Source organism: Xiphophorus maculatus, chromosome 24, assembly GCF_002775205.1.
Source record: "Xiphophorus maculatus strain JP 163 A chromosome 24, X_maculatus-5.0-male, whole genome shotgun sequence".
Taxonomy (NCBI): Eukaryota; Metazoa; Chordata; class Actinopteri; order Cyprinodontiformes; family Poeciliidae; genus Xiphophorus; species Xiphophorus maculatus.
In genome coordinates, this window is record NC_036466.1 from 14,522,147 (window position 1) to 14,542,361 (window position 20,215).

General features: G+C 45.3%; 1 protein-coding gene across 2 annotated transcripts in view; it reads right to left on the reverse strand.

Annotated features, from left to right (window-relative positions):
• LOC102236609 (zinc finger protein GLI2) overlaps positions 1-13,656 on the reverse strand; it is a 49,786-nt gene extending 36,130 nt beyond the window's left edge. The window contains exons 1-3 of one of the 2 annotated variants that reach the window (XM_005811537.2): positions 13,625-13,656; positions 13,275-13,484; positions 5,650-5,763 (exon numbers count right to left, since the gene is read on the reverse strand). In XM_005811537.2, coding sequence (XP_005811594.1) covers positions 5,650-5,749 — 100 coding nt within the window. In that variant the 5' untranslated portion in view covers positions 5,750-5,763; positions 13,275-13,484; positions 13,625-13,656. Of the gene's footprint in view, positions 1-5,649; positions 5,764-13,274; positions 13,485-13,624 lie in introns of those variants that run through there. The other variant, XM_023329606.1, reaches the window with a different exon arrangement.
• Between the last annotated feature and the right edge of the window lie 6,559 nt (positions 13,657-20,215).

The following is a 20,215-nucleotide window of genomic DNA, read 5'->3' on the forward strand; positions in this document are numbered from 1 at the left end:
TTAAGGTTTATTAACTTATTGGAGATTAATGAAGTGTATTGATTGATTTAAATTGTGTAACATTAAATAATACAGTAGATGTTTAATAAATCTCAGGTTTATTGACGTTTCTTTCCGTCCTCTGTCAGAAAGTTTCTGTCTGAGGCGGCGCTGCTGTTTCCTGTGTGAACACAGAGGTTATTTTAAAAAGGCAATAACTCTAAATTTAACTAATCCCAAATAAATCAGATCTGAACCAAACCTCTGAACGCCTATGAATAAAAGCTCCGTCCCTTCATTTCTGCGCCCTGACACATCCATCAATAAGCTGCGCTGGATTCGGTGTCATTTTGCTGTAATGTTTGGTTCTGGGTTCTGGGTTCTGGGTTATTGCCAACGCGCCGCGGATCCTGCAGGTCCGGGCTCGGCGTTCACACAGATGCGAGCTGTCAGAGGAAATTCAGCCTCTCATGTGAATCGATTAGCGGAGCCGCGGCGGGTCAGGGCGGAGAGAGGACTTCAGCTGCTGCTGATTTCCTGCTGAACGCCGCCGACCCGGAACCGGCCTCCAGAACCGGCGTCCAGACCCGGCCTGACTCCGGGTTGGCCCGGGTCTGGAAGAAGACATCATCAGGCCGGCAGACAGGAACACCTGAGGCCCTAATTGACTCAGAGAGCCCAGCCATGTTTAAAGCAGTCCCGCTTGAGCTTCATTACATGCAGAGCCCATTTCCATAGGCCTCTGGGACCGGCACCGGCACCGGGCTGCAGGATAAATGACCGCTCCATGATAAATGGTTCTATTAGCGATCCAGATTGTTAAACTGTGATACAACAGACCGGAGCCCATTCATCCCTCCTGCTCAGGCTGCTGTAAATAGCTGCTTTTTATGTGTAAATAACATATTAAAACTCCGCATTAGCCATGTCCTCTGATAGAGACCAAACTGTTGTAAATAAATAAAGGCGGACGGGAATATAAAACAGGCGGCTGGTATACGGCTGCTGTCGGCTCAGAGGTGGCAGCAGCCCGCAGGAAGCTGCAGTATATCAGCCGCTGCCTCCAGGTTCAAGGACCCCGCTCTCTCTGCATGCATGTGGACTTATCAGCAGCTGGCAACTGGAATAATAATGCATATTACTGAGATAAGTAATTGCGTTGTCTCATGGCGGTGGCAGACGCTCGTAGTTTAAGCGCTGGTATCTGATTGGCTGGGACAGCCACGCTGCTTGTTTATTTAAGATGGAAACACGAGGCGCTGATAGGAGGAAGACTTATGGAGAGACTCTTTATTTAGCTGTTAGAAGATTAAAAACCTGCTGCTGATATTGAAATATAAATATACAGAGAAGTTTGGGTCATACGCAGAGAGAGGATGAAATAATGAGGAGGGAAACCTGGAAACGCTTGAACAAACAGTGATGGTAGAGTTTGGTAGAGATGTAATAATAATAATTATTATTATTATAGTTTTTCTGGTAGGTTTTAATGCACTTTCTGCTTCGTTATGTATTACAAACATGCACAAAACTTTGTCAGTGATCTGCTAATGTCGAAAAAACACAATTTCTCAATTCTGTATTTCTATTAAATAATAATAATTGTACATTTTATAACCCACCTCATCCTAGTGGCAAAACGTTTTATTTTATTTTATTTGTCGTGTTTTAATGAAGCAAATTAATACATTCAGTGGAGCCACTTCTATTAATCTGCTAATGGTGAAGCTAATGTTTTGCTAAGTGCATTTTCTAACTTTGAGAAACGTTTAACTCTGTCAAGATAAAGTTAGCGCTTTAGCATTAGCTTTAACTAAATACCATGTTGGTGTAGCGTTTCAGTGTCTCTAACTTTGAAAACGGTTAGCGTTAATAACGTAGTTGAAGTTAGCGATTTAGCATTTTCTTCCACTAATTGCTGGTTTTGTGTTTTTGTATTTTTGCTAACTTTGAAAGCGCTCAGTTCTGTCAACATAGCTGAAGGTAGCTTCCATTTAAGATATTGCTAGTGTAGCATTTTTGCTAACTTAAAAAACATTTAACTCTGTCAAAATAGTTGAAGTGAATGTTTAGCATTAGCTTCAGCTAAAGACATTGTTGGCTTAGCATTTTGCTAACTTAACAGTGTCACGGTAGTTGAAGTTAGTGCTTTAGCTAAGCACCATGCTAGTGTAGCGTGTTAGCATTAGCCGAACTAATGTCTATGATTAGATCTTCAGAGTTACTGCAGCTAACTTTGTTAGCATCATTAAAACAGTTGATTGCTCTGGACATTCTTGGTTTTTCCTCTTAAACACCAGAGATTTGGAACCAGAACCGGGAGAAAACATCCAGTTCTGGTAATGACCCGGTTCCTCCTGATATCTTCTATCTGAACATGAAAGCATCGCTTAGAGTTGCTCCAGTTTGGTTTCCCCCTGCGGTGGATCAGTTCTGGCTCAGACTACCAGCCTCTGCAGCGTCGGCGTAAAATCTGCCTAAAACACAGTAAAGTTCCTCCTTTGTCCTGTGAATATAACATGCAGATCAGCTCAGAACATGCGGAACCAGAACCCAACCAGACGGCTGCTCTGACCGCCCAGGCGCTGAGGGATTATCACCCGGCGAGGGAGCGAGGCGGGCTTTGTTCAAATATTGAAGAGGAGAGAAGTGGAGCAACAGCAGCAGCTCCAAATGTAAAGAAGTGTCCTACATTGATATTCTCATATGAACAATTAATGTTGGTCTTCTTCATCATGGCAGGCCACCAGGTTCTGGTTCCGCTGAGCCTCCGGCTCTATTTACATTTCAAAAGTGTCCTGTCGCTCTGCATCCGGCTCAGCGCTCCGGCCGCCGCCGCCTTTTCTGTCTCCACTGATTCGTCCGCTGTGATACGGCGGAGGTGAGGCCGACGTCCTTTAACCTCGTTAAGCTCAGCTTTCATCACGAAGCCGCTGACGTCTCTGGAACCAGCGTCCTCACCGTGGCTGGTTCTGGCGGGTTCCTGGGAACCGGGCCGCAGCAGAACTACCCAGCCCAACCCAAACATCTTCCTGCTCTCCTGGACCGACACCAACTCCGGTTAACAACTTAAAAATGTTCCTGGAAACAGGAGGGAACACAAGGGAACAGGAGGGAAGAGGATTAAACAGGAGGGAAGAGGAGGGAACAGGAGGGAACCGGAGGGAACATGGGGGAACTGGAGGAAACATGGGGGAACTGGAGGAAACAGGAGGAAACATGGGGGAACTGGAGGAAACATGGGGGAACTGGAGGAAACAGGAGGAAACATGGGGGAACTGGAGGAAACAGGAGGAAACGGAGGAACCGGAGGAAACAGGAGGAAAGAGGATTAAACAGGAGGGAAGAGGAGGGAACAGGAGGAAACATGGGGGAACTGGAGGAAACAGGAGGAAACGGAGGAACCGGAGGAAACATGGGGGAACCAGAGGAAACAGGAGGAAAGAGGATTAAACAGGAGGGAAGAGGAGGAAACAGGAGGAAACATGGGGGAAACGGAGGGAACAGGAGGAAACAGGAGGGAACATGGGGGAACAGGAGGGAACAAGAGGAAACAGGAGGGAACATGGGGGAACAGGAGGGAAGAGGATTAAACAGGAGGGAACAAGAGGAAACAGGAGGGAACATGGGGGAACACGAGGGAACATGGGGGAACAGGAGGGAACAGGAGGGAACATGGGGGAACACGAGGGAACAGGAGGGAACAGGAGGGAACATGGGGGAACACGAGGGAACAGGAGGGAACAGGACCTGCACCAGCTGCTTTACTTTAACCAGACATGGACGATTTGGCTTATTGCTCTAAAATAACTTTTAATACTTTAAGAAGTTTGATTTTTATCGTTAAACTGCATTTTATTAGATTTGATTTATATTTATAGATACTTTCAGTGGAAAAGTAATAAACAATCTCAACTATACAGATTTTTAGGAGGTTTAATCATCATCACAATAAATCTAAATTATTTTCATGAAAGGAAATTTATTGTGATTTATTACTAATTTGACCATTTATTAAAATGAAATAAAAAACAATTAAATCTGACCTGTTTGACATGATTTTCTATACAGTTAACTTTTTATTTTATTATTTAACTAAAAGCATTTTTTGGTGAAAAACATGTTAATTTTCATGTATGTTAATTTTTGCATTGTTTTGTCATATTTCTAACATAATTGATACAATAAAACTCATCAAGCCTGTTTAGGTCAAACAGCAGATTATATATATATATATACATATATACATATATATATAATATATATATATTATATATATATGTGTATATATATGTATATATATATATATATAAATATATATATATATATATATATATATATACATATATATATATATATGTATATATATATATATATATATATATATATATATATATATATATATATATATATATATATATATATATATATGTCATAAATGATACATTCAGAGTTATTAAAGTCTAAAATAAAGTTAATATGTTTTCAAAAACAGAATTTTTAAAATGAATTGAATCCAGTTTGTATCATAATTGGTACATCAGGCCTGAGCTGTAAGAAAGTTATCAAAAGGAAACAGTGTTTTAATGTAACTGTAATGTTATGTCTGTTTTATAAATATTATTGATGGATGAACATGAGCGACTTTAATTTAATGAGTATTTTTATGGTGGAGGATTCGGGTCTGGACATTTAAAGCTGGTTCAGGTCAGCAGCTCCAGACGTTTGGTCTGAAAAGCTGGTTTAGTTTTGAACTCGTTCAGAAACGCTCCCTGGAGTCGTGTAGATGACCTGAACTCTTCATCCTGCGTGGTTCTGTCAGGTTCTGCTTGGTGTCTAGAGGAACCGGGCAGATGAAACTGGGTTCTGCTGTAGGACATGTCTCTGGCTCCGGTCGTCTCCTCCACAGTAAACGTGTCACAAAGAGCCGAGCGCTCTGGGCTCTGCGCCTCGTTCCAGACTCTGTTTCCAGCTTTGTCTCCTCTTCATCAATTAATGAGCGTTTCTTTGTAATGGCAGGCCACCAAGTCCTCCATGAATGAGTAAAAATGTCACTAAATCACACGTTTAATTTGCATGTCAAAGGGCCCCATCAGCTTGCATCTCTGTCAGTTTTTGAAGCTGCGTGTCGTCCCCGGCTCCATCAACCCCGGACACTTTTTAAGGTTTTCTCTTCTCTATACTCTGGAGGTAAGAACAAGGTCTTTCGGCCTCATTATGCCCAGCTTTCATCACTCGCTGGCTGGCATCTTTAAACATGTATTCTCTCTTCCTGCCAGCCAGCGAGGATCGCTGCTGCTCTTCATTTAGTTCAACACCACCAGCCTCACCTGCTCCGGCCCCCCAGCTCTCCTGTCACTCCGTGTTTTCTACTCGTCCGCGTTTACCGCGCCGCGCCTGCACACGGCGCCCATCTGCATTCATGATTCTTTCATGGGTCACAGTCTATTAAGATTCCTGTCAGACATCCGCAGCGAGTCACCTCTGACTGCTGAGGGTTCCTCATCAGGCCGCAGAGAGCGCCGGCTCCCGGGACGACACTTCTTCTTTGAAATGTATATTTCATGGCTCCCCTTTGCCCCCTGGCTGAGCACCTGTGAGACCCCGGCTCATTCTCAGCCGCCTCACGGCTCACAGACAACCGGACCCGGCTTTGAAACGGCGCGTTACCTCTGGTCTCCGAGGGCGACGGCTTCTTGGGGAGGTCGCTGAAGCTGCTGCCGTCCATTTTGTCCTTTTTCTGTGCGGCTGGCGGTGACGAGGTCTCCATGGCCGACCGAGGCGCTGTGAGAGGAGAGGAGCATAAAACAGGCCGTTAACGTTAGCTCTCAGATTGGGAGGACATGAGGACGCTCTGGAGACAAACTGAGGAAGAACTTAGGTGGCCTGGGATCCCACAGGGTTCACAACAATTAGCCAAGAGCCTCTAAAATGTCCGACTTTAGCGAGAACTGAGGAGAAAATAAAGCTGCTAAAACAGTCGGATGGTTGGAAATGTTTCCTGTTTTTAAGAACCCAGACAGTCAGAACCACCAGCTGATACGCTAAGGGTTCAGTCACACCAAACCTGTTTCATCCGCTTTAACCCGACTCCAGTCCGTTTATCCAGAAAGTCTGGTTCGGTTGGTGTGAACGCTAATTGACCTCTGACCTCTGGTCCTCCAAACCTCAGTCTGGGTTCGGTTGAAGTGAGTCTGGTTCAGTTTGAATGTACAGTGAACACCAAGCGAACCAAAGCAGGAAATGGACTACAGCGCAGGGCATTCTGGGTAAATACAACCAAAGCTAACAGGTTAGCCTAGCGCTACCAGCAGAAATGGCTCCTGGTCTCTAGCCAAAGACTAAAGACAAATCCTCCAACCGCTAAAATCTGACGCCTCCATTTGGTGAAGAAGGAAGTTGCGCTCAGTGTGTTCAGAGGTTTTTGGTGCAGCGCCCCCGCAGGCGAGGAGGGGAACAGGTTTTTCTTTTAGTTTGGATGGTTTGACTCAGCGCGGTGTGAACGAGAACCACACCGGCTAAAATGGAACAAATGTTGCAGTTTTTGGTCCCTAATGGAACCGAGTCGACCTGCTTACCAGATGAAACAGATTCAGAGCGAGTTGTTACCTGAGGTGGCCAAAAGGGGGCAGTGTAACCAGGTTCCTGTGATCACAGTAACCAGGATGAAGATTATCATGGAAGATGTTCAGAATATCACAAATGTTTCTGTTCAAAATTGTCTGAAATAAGCAACAAAAAAACTCAGGATAATTTGAGTTCTGTGAAAAGAATTTACATTTTTGGAAGAAAGTCAGATTATCTTGACTCGTAATGTTTCAGGGAGTTTCTGCTGCTATTTTTGCTATCTTGAAAATAAACACCCCTTTATTTGGTAGTTATTTCCACCAAATAAATCACTTTTCCTTTTCTTTCCTAGTTATCAAGGTTTGTTGGTGAAACAACAGATCAATCCGCCTCTGTTTGCTGTAAAATCAGAGATATTAACAGTTTTATCTGCAGTCGAAGCTTCACCTCAGCCTGTGAACTCGTCTCTGACCAGCAGCAGCAGCCGACAGGTCAACATCTGGTATATTGTATTTACATAAACTCTGCGTGAACCGCAGCGTGAAGCTGGACGTCCTGGTTGGCACCCGGCCTGTTGGCACCCGGCCTGTTGGCACCCAGCCTGTTGGCACCTGGCCTGTTGGCACCCCTAATGTTGGCACCCCTAATGTTGGCACCCCTAATGTTGGCACCCGGCCTGTTGGCACCCCTTCTTTCTCCAGGAATCTCAGATTATGTTGGAGGGCTGAGCAAACATGTCGGAGGATTTGTCCTTGTTGTGCAGTTTGCTCTCTTCCTGCAGCTCCCGCCTTTCACAGCTCAATCTGCTCTCTGGCAGGGGCGGGCCGGGGGCTCTGGGGTCAAAGGGCACGGAGGATAAGGAGGTGGGGGTCCAGGCCGCATGTCATCAAAGTTTATTTGGCTGTTGACCTTTCCACAGGCCCATTCAGAGCCTCAACAGTTAGAACAATGCTACTTTATCTTCAAAGCTGGATGGAAATGAAGACTGTGGAGCAGAAAGTGGCATCGTCCTCCAGAACCCACCGGTCCAGAACCCGCTGGTCCAGAACCCACCGGTCCAGGACCCGCTGGTCCAGAACCCACTGGTCCAGAACCCGCTGGTCCAGAGACCCCCGGTCCAGAACCCACTGGTCCAGAACCCACTGGTCCAGGACCCGCTGGTCCAGAACCCCCTGGTCCAGAACCCACTGGTCCAGGACCCGCTGGTCCAGGACCCGCTGGTCCAGAACCCACTGGTCCGATCAGTTTCTCACACGTTCTCCAGGTTTCAGCAGAGCAGGACTCTTCAACGCCTCACCTGGGAAACCAGTTTATCTTCACTGATATCAAATCCCAGGTGAAGAGACTTTTGTCCAAACCAACCAGAATCTGAGTTCTGCTCCACTTCCAGACCCGATCACTGACAGGAAGCAGCACATCTAGTCTAAAGACATTCAGGAACATAAAACCCATAGGTCAGATTAAAACCCAGAGGTCAGATTAAAACCCAGAGGTCAGATTAAAACCCAGAGGTCGGCTTCCTCCAACAGCAGAACCTCCATCACATCCCGCCCGCTGAGCAGCTGCAGGATTCAGACTTTGATGAACCTCTGGTTCTTTTACTGCCTGGTAACAAACCAGCGCCTGAGGGACAGCTCTGTCTGGATCGTCTTCATGGCTGCGGATGAATCGGCTAACAGGTGTGGGCGGACGGCGGCGCGGCCTCATGGGGAGCCCTCACCACACACAGCCGTGTTCAGAAGGTGATATACGAGCCGCCTGGATGGAGTCTTTCACGCCTCCCGTTCTCTGATCTGGCCTCGCAAATCAATATTAGTCAGGCTCAACATTTGCTGCTCACACATTTAGCAGAACGGCGGCGCAGGAGGAAGTAACAGCTGATCTCTGAAACGTCCAGCAGCTCTCTGAGGGAAACCGAAGGATCAGCGTTAACATCCATCTTCCTCTCCGTCCTGCTGGAGTTCACTCTAAATGGATCCATTCTGGAACCGGAACCAGATTCACTCGGTCTGATTTACACTCATCGTCTTGTTTTCTGCAGCTTCCACTAATAAAATCTGTTTTCCTCACAGATCAAATCAAGAGCCATCACAGAAACATGGTGGCTTGGATAAATAGAGGATTAGCAGTGATGCTAACTGTCTGTGTCAGACACGCTTCTGCTAACCTGCTAATAGCTGAGCTAAGTTTTAGCTTAGCGCTATAATGCAGTTTTGCTAACTCTCTTTTTCTAAATAAAATAAAACATAGATGCTAAAGAACTAAATATAAATATAATATCTAAGGGCATTATGGAACGCATTAGCATTAGCATTAGCTAAACTGATTCTGGGATTATTTTCTATGATATGGGATTATTTTATTTGGTCTCTGTGTGTGTGTTGGTGTGAGTGAAATGTTGCAGTTCTACAGAAACACTGAGGTGTTTGATTATTGATCAGCTCCAGAAATGCTGGTCGTTACAGGAAGTGACTGTAGAAACGTTGAGCAGCCGCTTGTGTGGCGAGGAAGCGCGGCCTCCTGCGGCGGGCTGGAGGCTCCCGTCACAAAGACACACAGTGATTTATTTAAGAGCAACAGATGACAAAGAGACCCCACAATAAGGTTATTTAAGGGACTAACAGCTTCACAGCGACCCTCCCCCTCTCTGCCGACTCATTGAAGTCAATGACTGTTTGTTCTCTTCTGTGACTTTTCTGCTTTTAATGTCCTTTAGAGGAACTCTCACCTGTTCATTAACATTTGTGAGTGTTGAGCTCTCATGCTGAACTAGTTATGGAGGCAGAAAAGAGACTAAAATGTGTGTCAAGTTGATCAAAACCCACCAAACTCCGGAGCGAATGCGGATCACAGCAACAGACTCTGCAAGGCGTCAGGAAAACTAATGCCCAGCTGCTCAGGTGAACCAGACTCCACCTCCACTCTTCACCAGTATAACCAGCACCAAGTGGCTCCTGAATTTTTAGAACAGCTCTTGTCAAGCAAACAAATGACTCTGTCTAAGCCTGAAAGGTCACTGCATAGCAGAGTAAAATCACGGAGCGTGCAGTCAATTCCTCGGCGCGGCGCCCCTTACCCAGGACCACTTGCTGGAATTTATGGCTGGGGCCTCGCACCTATTCTCCTCTTGAATAATGGCTGTGGTGTAAAAGAAGCCCGGGTCGGTGGCGACTCTAAAATAGAAAGCAGCTCCAAGCCGAGACGGGGTTGTTTATTGTACGAGCCAAGAAAGCACAAATAGAGGCTAACGGTGACATCTGAATTTATACCAAGCGGTTCCCCTAAACTTCAAGAGAAGCAAATGAGAGCCACAGTCCCTGATGTATCGGCTAAAAACAGAACACAGGGGAAACGTATTCCCAGCAGAACACCTTGGTGTCTTTGGTTTCAACATGTTCAGCGAGAGGCTGAGTGATTCTCCTCGGAGGAATGAGCCTGGATGTTCAATATCCTGTGGCTGATCTCCTCCCGGCCTCGGCAACAGCAAACAGATGTGGCGGCCGAGTTCAGAGGAGGGTCGGCTCCCCTCCTGACCCGTCCGGGTGAACTGGAGGAGCGCCTCCCACCTGTGTGCCTGCGCAGACCTTGACCTCTCTTTGAGGTAGCTTAGCGCTTCCTGCGAGGCTGCAGGAAGGGATTCCTGGCATTCCTTCGTCATTATGAGAGACCTCCTCACGTGAAAAGAAACACCAGAACTCCGGTCGCCGCTGCATTCATCCATTATTTTAATTCTTACTGCACCATGAGATTCTACTGGAAAGGAAAAATCACTTCACTGTCTAACTTCGGATAGTCCACTCGGTTTGATAACATTGCAATATTTCTTACATCTTCAGCTGCTGGGGTTCATTTTTGCCCTGTTTTAAAAAGCCTGTTCCTCTCTTGGCCTGTGGGGGCGCTGCACCAAGAACCACTGAAGGAAACGACAGAAAAACCAACGAAGAAGACATGAACTCAACTTCCTGCTTCACCAAATGAAAACTAAATGGAGGCGTCAGATTTCAGCAGTTGGAGGATTTCTCTTTAGTCTTTAGCAAAAGACCAGGAGCCATTTCTGCTGCTAGCGCTAGGCTAACACGTTAGCTTTGGTTGCATTTACCCAGAATGCCCTGCTCTGTAGTCCACTTGATGCTTTTGGAGCGATTTCTGGTTCACATTCAAACCGGACCAGAGTTCACTTCATCAGAAGAAAATGTTTTTTTAAATATATTGACAAAGTTTTGATCTCATTTCTGATGGGAAAGTCGGCGCTGATGTTTGGGTCGGCGCTGATGTTTGGGTCGGTGCTGATGTTTGGGTCGGCGCTGATGTTTGGGTCGGCGCTAATGTTTGGGTCGGCGCTGCAGCAGTGAGGCGACCAGCAGCTGCTCTCAACCTTCAGCCAAACCGTCCAACAGAACCTCAGCCAGTTGGACCGTTTACCATCGCTGGAAAGTCCAAACGGGCTTCCTGTGTTCGTCTGGACGGATCATGTCCCACACAGCGTGAAGGTTCTGTGGGTCTGGTGGTTCTGTGGGACTGATGGTTCTGTGGGTCGGTTTTCTTTGCCCCTCTTGTTTCTTGGTTCCTGTTGGTTCCATTCAGAGTTCCTCTTCCTACCCAGCTGTCCCGGCTCTCGGCCCGTTTGGACCTTCCATGTGTCCCTCTTTTTGGCCTGTTGCTGCTCAGTTTGGGTCTGGTGGTTCTGTGGGTCTGGTGGTTCTGTGGGTCTGGTGGTTCTGGATGTGAGCAGATCAACTCTAAACCTGATTTTAACGTTTTTCCATCATTCTGACCTCAGCAGCCAAAGGAAACCAAATATTTATTATTTTAATCTCATAATTTAAAATGTAAAATATTCATGAGTTTAATTAAATTATATTTCATTAGAGTTTAAATCTGCATTATTTACTAAATACAAACTATTCAGAAAATTAAATCAATCAAGATATGTGAAGATCTCTGGTTTGGTTCTGAATGTTTCCATTATGAGGAAAAGAATCAACTTGTTTGATGGAGAAATGAGGAAGAAATGAGGAAGAGGAAGAGGAGGAGGAAGAGGAGGTTGATCCTGGACCGGAACGTTTTGATGTTTTCCTCATCGGATTCAGGAAGGAGGAGCAGGAGCTGGAGAGCCGGGGCCCGTCACCAGGCGGTGTGTCCCGGACATTCCGAGGCCCCGTCGCTGTGGCGTCGCCTCCTCTGGGTCCCCTGGGGCCCCGTCACAGAGCGCAGTGTCCGGGTCCCCGGGGGCCCCTGGGGGCCCCGCCGCTGTGGCGTGTCCGGGTCCCCCAGGTCCTCTAACGGGACGTTTCCTTCTGATCCCGTCGCCGCGGCGCTCTGACTCGACCCGGTCCTGACGGTGGCCGTTCCTTCAGGAGTTAATTAACAACCCCATCAAAGACGGCCCCAACACGGCACAGAGGAGGAACTACAGGCCCCCGGCGGCCCCCGGCCTTTGATTGGTCCGTCTGCAGGGGCCTCCGGTTCTGTTTGATGGCGGGTAATTGCTGCTGCCTGATGGAGGATCTTAGAGAAGATCTGCTGGAAGAAGATCTTCAGACGGACTCCAGGAGTAAATGTTTACATACGCAGAGAGAGAGGGTGTGTGTGTGTGTGTGTGTGTGTGTGTGTGGGTGTGTGTGTGTGTGTGTGTGTGTGTGTGTGTGTGTGTGTGTGTGTGTGTGTGTGTGTGTGTGTGCTGGAGGACCCTCTGACTCCAGAGCAGCAGAGTTTGGTTTCCAGCAGCTGGTTCTGGATTTCAGCCTCCTGCACCATCAGCCTCCATCTTCTGGACTTTAACTGGATCCAGATGAGTTTTTTCTTCCACTTCAACCTGAAAACCTAAAATTATTTTCAGCCTGATGCGTCAGGAGCTGCAGAGCGTCGGACCGTCTCCCTGCAGGAGTCCACCCGGTAGCGCTCCGGTTCCTGGACCGGTCCGGACCGCTCCAGGAACCGCGTGTGTTTTAGAATGAAGGCGGTTTTTGGGGCCTTTCCCAGAGAGGCCCCCTGCGGCCCCGGGGCCACGCTGGGCGGTAATTGCTGTGGTCTTGTTCTGTGGGATAAGAGACTTTAGAGTGGCCCCAGCGGGCGGCTCGCTCTCTCCCGACCCAAACTCCACAGATTCCCAGAAACTCCCGGCAGGATGTGAGGAAGAGACAGGATGAAGGTGACATCCTCATCCCAGGTTTGGGAATGTCGAACCCGAGGCCCACTCCCTCCTCCTCCTCCTCCTCCTCTTCCTCGCTGACTGCTGGAACTCTTCATCGCCCACAAAAGCAAACGCACTAAAACTTTTCTTCTGATGCAAATGAAGCGGCGGCCATTCAGGACGAGGACGGACAAAAAGACGCGGAGAGGCGGAGAGGACAGGAAGCTCCGCTTCAGTTATTGATCAGATCTGAGGCCTTTTCTGCTGCTTTACTCCAAAATAACATCAAATATTCATATCTGGTTGTTTCAGCTGCTGCACAGAATCAACATTTAGATAAAGGAGGAAGATTTAAAATGATTCCACGGAGCATAAAATCAGCTCAACTGTTCAAATGAAAAGAAACATTTATTTTTATGAAAATTTGGAAATAAGATAAAAAATTTTAAGATTTTCTGAATTTTGTGGATAAATTAAAATAGGCAGAATGAATATAACAAAAAGGAAAAAACAGTTTAAAAAGGCAGGATTTTAAATTAATAAATGAAGTAAAAATAAAAGTGAATTCAGCTGAGCACATGGTCAGCGCACTCACCGCTCCGCTCCTCTTCCTCTTCCTCTTCTTCTTCCCTCCAAAGCGCCTCAACTTTGTTTTCGGAGAGGAAAAGCGGCTCCAGACACGTGGATTCCCATCCGCTGCGGGACGCGCGGTGCGTGGCGCGGCGTGGCGCGGCGCGGGGCAAACTTTCACCTCCACGCAGCGCAGACTAACTCAGAGTGAGGAGAAGTTGAGGGACGCGTCCAGCTTAGGGAGGAAGAGGAGGAGGAGGAGGAGGAGGAGGGAAAGTTTGAACCCGGAGGAGCGGAGAGGAGGAGAAGTTGAGCAGGAGGAGGAGGAGGAGGAGGAGGAGGAGGAGGAGGAGGAGGAGGAGGAGGAAGTTTTACCGGGATGCTGCGGAGCTTCCAGGATGCGCTCCTCCTCCGGATCCCGCTGATCTCTCACATTCAGGCGTCATTTTAAAACCGAACCGGGCGCTTCAGTTCCTGCAGTTCGGATCCATCTGCGGCTAAATGACATCATTCTGAGTGTTTATCCGCAGTTTAACTTGCGCAAAAAGTGGAGCAAATTCCAGAGCTTAAACTCGCATTTCCTGCAGTGCTTTAAAACCCGGAGAACTGGTCCTGGATCAGCAGCAGAACCGCAGAACTCCACTAAACTTCCTCCTGGTTCTGTCCAGCCCTGACCTCTAGCGGCGGCGGGCCGGTACTGCATGCGGCCCCGCTCGATCAGCGGACGAACCTGAAAAAATCTTCAGTTTTCAGCAACAAACACGTTTATTATCGATAATATTATTATTTTAGAATCATGTCAGAATGACGTTTCAACCTGCAGAATATAAACAGATCCTTCAGCTCGTTTATTCACAGGTAAATTCACCCACTGAAGATAAAATGTTTCAGACAAAGAATTACTCTGGAAATATGCTGCTCATAATATTGGAATAAATGACAGAAAAAGGCTTAAAATGTGTGGAAATTACTAATATAAATACATGTCAGCATCTCCACTAATAAACATTAAAACAATGAAATTGTTCTCAGACATTTCTGGAGTAAAACATGTCAATCTTAAAAATTATAACGACATCATTGTAAATGTTTTGCTGCAGAAATGTTTCATACCAATTTAGTTTGATTTGAAGAAAAAGACTAATTTGCTAAATTATTATTGTTTTAATATTTGTTAGTTGCTCGGGAACCTGTTGATGGAAGCAGTTTGTAAAGATTTTATTAAACTGCTTTTGTTTTGTCCATTTACAGCAATGAATTATGGGTAATGCATTTACCGAACTTGGTATGAGAAAAATATTCAAAGCGAAAAACACTTTATTGATTCCAAACGGAAATTAAATCAAACATTTAAATTAAATAAACCGTATTTAATCCTGGTTTAAATAATTATTTGTTTAAAACATAAAACAGGAAAATATTAATTTTGTTTTCATGTTTTATTTTTCTGCCTCAACTGGAAAACAAATTACAGCTTGATATAAAAAACCTTTTAGCTCTGAATATTTCTCTTTTTATTATTTTAAAAAGACAAACTTAATGGAAATATTATGGTTGTGTTTTTTATATAATTGTTTATAAATCTGTGTAATGTCTATCTATGACCCCGATCCACACTCCATTCCAGTAGGGGGCGGTAATACATTAAAAAACCGTTTCTTTCAACAGCCACAAAGGAAACTCAAGAAGAAGAAGCTTCCGCTCACCTTGTGACGTCACCAGCTGCCGCTCCCGTCCTGGATCGTCTCTGTCGTCGTGTTTCTTCATGTAAGTTCACAAATTAATTCTTCTATAAAATAACATAATTAATGTGGTTTTAGGGAGAATGAGGCAGTTTTCTGTGCCGGAAATGACGCCGTAGTTTCCCGTTGCGTTTCCGTGATGACGCGGTTCCGCCTTTTTGTTTGTGAATGAAGAAGAACCAGGTTCCTTGAAAAACTTTCAATAACCTTCTGTCAGGTCCGGGAACCTCTCAAGGAAACAGGTAGAATAAACGAAATAAAGTATTTTTGAATTTAAACTGGTTCACTAAATGGACTAACTGGTTTTTCCCGCCGAAGCGCGCGCGGACGATGACGTAGAAAAAGGACAGAAATAAAAACGACAAAATAAAAAGGTAGAAAAAAGAGAAAATAATGTAAATTTATGTCTAAGTTTTTACTCAGAGATTATTAGACGGTACTTTCTGATACTGTACAGTATTACAGTCCAATACTGTTAGCCGTCTGTAGCTAACAGAAAACTCACCTGTTAGCTACAGGTGAGTTAATTAGCCTTCATTATTGATTCAAGCTAATTAGCCTTCATTTCACCAGCATTTAGTCAGTGAAAGGAAAGATTTATAGAAATATTTTTAACTTGTTTCTGACAGTTTACACCGTTTACCAACAGACGCAGCAGCCCTGACCTCTGACCCTCAGACCAGCCTGACTCCTCCCTGTGATGAAGGTGAGCAGCACTGTTCAGTTAGCATCACTGCAGGGGGTCTGAGTACATTCCTGTTTTTACCTTTGCACAGCAACATGTATGTGTTTCTTACAGGAACTCAAACAATCTTTATAAAATAATAAGAATAAAATAATAATTTATAGAATAATAAGAAAACAATAAACGGCCTGATATAACAGAAATTAAACAGTGAAATATCCATCATTTATTTATAACACCAGCATGTTGCGTTTAATGAAAAAGAGCCAATCACAACCAATAGTCAAAAGACTGCAGGAAGTGACAGAAATAAAAAACCTCAATAGAAAATAATACATATGGATTTTGATTAATTATTGGAATAATCGATAGATTACTCTGTTACTAAAATAATTGTTTGCAGCAGCTTCACTCTGCCTCCTAACTGTTGGGTTGTTATAATTTCTAAATGTATATTTCAGAGTCTGGTTTGTCTTTCCAGAATGCTTAGACAGTTTTACATTTTTGCCATGAACATAGAGAGAAATTTGGCGTTTAGCTTCTGATTTTCTGCTTCTGTTGGTCTGCTGCTGAGTTCAGGACAGATGGAGACGCAGCGCCACCTGGTGGACAAACCTAAACGTTACTCCAATAATCTGGTGCTCTGAAAAATAAAGTGGTGGATGAATGAAGCAGAAACATTGATGAAGCTTTGAAACTAAAGCATGGCGTTGAGTTTGGAGCAGGAACTGAGTCTGCAGTGAGCATCAGGATGTAGAGTCTGAAGGAACAGCTGGCAGGAAAACAGGAACAGCTGGCAGGAAAACCAGAGAAGCTGCAGAGCTAAACTGGTTAGAGAAACATTTTGAACGTGAAGTAGAAGATTGTCTGGAGACGTCCCATTCCTCCCAGTGGGAACGCGTTAGCTGGAAATCTGTGATTATCTGACAGGTTTTACGTCAGTGTCCAGTAATGTAACAGGACGGTTTTATTGGAGCAAACACATCTATCTACCGCCCCCTTCTGGAGAAACGTGAGCAGAGCAGCTTCAGCTGGTTTCTAGACCAGGCCTCTGATAAATGAGTGCGTTCCTGAGTGAGTTGAGCGTTTCAGGATGAGTTGTTGTTCTGCCATATGGATGTAATCTCAGCCGTCTGCTGGAGGAATATTCAGTTTTTAAAGGATTGCGTGAGAAATCTTCCCCCGGCCGATGCTGATGACTTCCACAGATCTGTGGCTGCTCATTAAACCGTTTGTTGAATTTCCGTCAGATTTCCGTCCTCTCCCCTCTGGAGGCCGAAGTTCGCAGCTTCAGAGGCGGCTGACGTTCCTAAGGAGAGTCTGTCCAAACCTGAAGGAGTGATTTCACTTCTCTCACCGTTTTCCTTCCCGTCTATTACAGACTCCACGTCTGCTGCCAGTTTTTACCATTTCATCGACCTTTGACCTGCTTGTGGCTTATGCAAGAGGATTGCTAGAATAATTTTTGAAGATATTTTATTTCTGGTTATCCCAACAACTAAACTAAAACCACATGGTTGGAATTGAGAATGTTTTTTTTTTTTCAATAAATTAACGTTAAACATAAATAGAAATGATATAATACTCTGAATAATTCAGAATTTATGAGTTGCAACATTTATTTTCAAAGTGTTTTTGAATTTAAATGAGTTCATGACACCAATGAACTCGAACCAGTTCAGTTTTTAATAAATCTCCATTAAAGTAATGACCATAACAGTGTTGGTGCTGCTTTAACGTTCAACTGCTTTACCAGAAATGAACAAAGCTTGTTTCATTTTTCCTAAAGGAAACTGGATTTGGGAAGCTCCTTCTACTGATTTATTTTAGTTTATAAATCAGACTTGACTAGATGCAGCTCTCTTATTCTCTGTGTTTCTGAATCGTCATATTTTTAAGTTTAAATTCAACCATGTTCTGGCAAAACATAGAGAAAATATTTCTCCTGTTTCGTGAAACTCACTGGTCCTGAATTCATCATTAAGTTCTTTATTTTGGGGCGTTAAAGGTTCAGTATTTCAGAGTTTGTGTTGCCATGTCTGACCGGTTCTTTCTGTCTGTGGATAAAGATCCGATAAATGGCGGTAGGGGAGTTGCAGTGGCCAGTAGAATATAATCTACCGTCCCACTGACATCAGCTAATTAAATGTCACATTTCATTGTGAATTTCTGTTTGTTTGTTAAATTCTGTGTTTTCTGCACCTCTGGGTAATTTTGGGATGAGGTCGAGAAGTTTCCCGACTTCTTGGAGGGGAAACAGCTCGTTTCTGCTTTCAGCTGCTTTCGTCTGTCTGAGAAACACATGTTCCCTGACCTTTGACCTTTAATATCCGCTCGGTTTATTTGCGCCCCCCCTCGCTCTGATGTGTATTAAATCAGATATGCCGACCGTCGCGGCAGCGCCGCCCTGCTTAACCCCCGGTGACCTCAGGTTTTCCCAGTAAATGGATTTGGACCGGGTCTCCTCCGTGTTTGCCGAGGCAGGCCGAGAGGTTCTGTTGACCCTGATACAGGAGAGCAGATCATTATCCGACCCTCGCCTCAGAGCTTCGCTGTTGTTTTAAACAGAACGGGCGGAGAGCTGCATTCCTCCGGCCGGTTCAGAGGAAAACACGGATCCTTAAGATGAAAAATATCAGGAGGACGATTAGTTTCCATCACCAGAGAACCACGGCCAGCTGAAGCCACACAGAGACAGTTTGAAGACAACAGTGGCCTAGTCAAAGCCCAGGCCTGTTCACAGCTGATCCCTGTCTGAATATCGACCCTTCCTCACGCATCGCGACAAAAGAATCCGACCAAGAAGACGTTGAGTTATCCTGAACCTCATGTTCTAGATTCTAATGTCAGTTTTTCTGTGAAGACGACTTCGATCATTTCTGGGCCGAGTTTGAGGATCTGGGCTTTGATATGTTTGAACAGAAAATGAGGAAAGGGACTCTGACGTTTGGGGAAAACGCCCATCAAGCTTGGCTCCTTGGGTCATCGTGTCCTCCAGGGACCCTCTGTGGTCTTCAGTCCACAGAATCCTCCAACACAGGTCATGTCTTTATTAGCTGTTTTTATTACTTAGTGGGCTTCAGGCTTGTCGCTCGCCGACCTCCAGGCTTCAGAAACTTTAGATGCCGACCTCCAGGAGCTTTGCTTCTTCATTGATTAATTATTTAATTAATCTGTAAATGGATTGAGAAAGTTAATCTTATTTATTCAATTGCATTAACACACTTTTGTCTTTTTTTTCCACACTGTATTAAAATGTGATGCAAATATTTTGCGTTGTCATGTAGATTTTGTCACAGAAAAATCTATTTGATTTGAAAGGTATTATATAGACCTTATTTTGATATTTTTGTGCCTTTCTGTCCCGTACTACCTTATAACTGTACAGTCCACACCGTTATCTCAGCAAGCGTCTCCAATTAAATTCAGAAAATGGGCGGAGCTTCAACAGGCCACTGCGTCTGACCAGTCAAACTGAACCGGCCTTTTCAGGAGTTGTACAGGGAAGCTTTGCCATGGAGATAAAGACACTGAGAAATAAAAACCTTAGTTTTTATTCATATTTCTGTGCATTCTTCTACAGTAGGTTAATGAGAACTGCTGGGAACTTGTGTGTTTGTGTTGATCCCCGATGATCAACTGTGGAACGGCTGAACTCGCTGCATTCAGGGATAATCCTGCAGACGCTTCAGCTTCCAGTATTTTTCTTGCTCAAGTGTCCTTGAGCAGAACCGGCTCTGTGTGAGAGCATGCAGCACTCAGCGCAGGAAAAATGTTAATTCCTCTGAGAACACCAAGACGTCACTCTGTGCACAAAGCCTCCGTCGGCCTCTAATCTGACTCTCAGATGAGTCTCTTTGTACCGTCGGTGGCTGCAGACGGAGCGCCTCTTTCTCATCGTGGATGGGAGCGCTTGTTTCGGGCGACTGGACGCACGTGGCCCTCTCCAGAACCCGGTGACATGCCAACAATGGCTGTCAGTGCGGTGGGAAGGAAACCCGGGCTCCACGCTGGGCCGAGGCGAGGGAAAGTCACACTCAAGTGATCTGAGAGGAGATGAATGTCAAGAGCCTGGTGGGATTCACCGGTGGAGGTCCGGTCACAGCGAGCGACCCTGTGGGCCGGTTCTAGCAGCGACTTGGAAGGAGGACGGGTTTAATTGCTGCTTTGTGTTTTAATTAGATCTGTGGTTCAGTCAGGAGTTGTTGTGTCCTCGTAGTCTGATGTGAGGAGTGAGGGAGCTGATGCGTTGTGGGATGCCGCCGTGTCATCGGCCGCCGCCGTGTCATCGGCCGCCGCCATGCGATCTGAGAAGGGAGGGATTAAAACCCAGGGATGAATTTCAGGGGTTATTCAGGATCTTCAGTGGGTTTGTTACTTCTCTTCTGGTGCTGGATGCAGTGGCATGGTTGTTTACATCTTTTACTTCTGTGGGGTCAAAGGTCAGGCTTAGCCCTACAACTCCAGTTTTACAATTTATGAAAACTTGAGGAATGAAACCAGTCAAATAAAACTACATTTAATGGGCCTTTAGGTAAA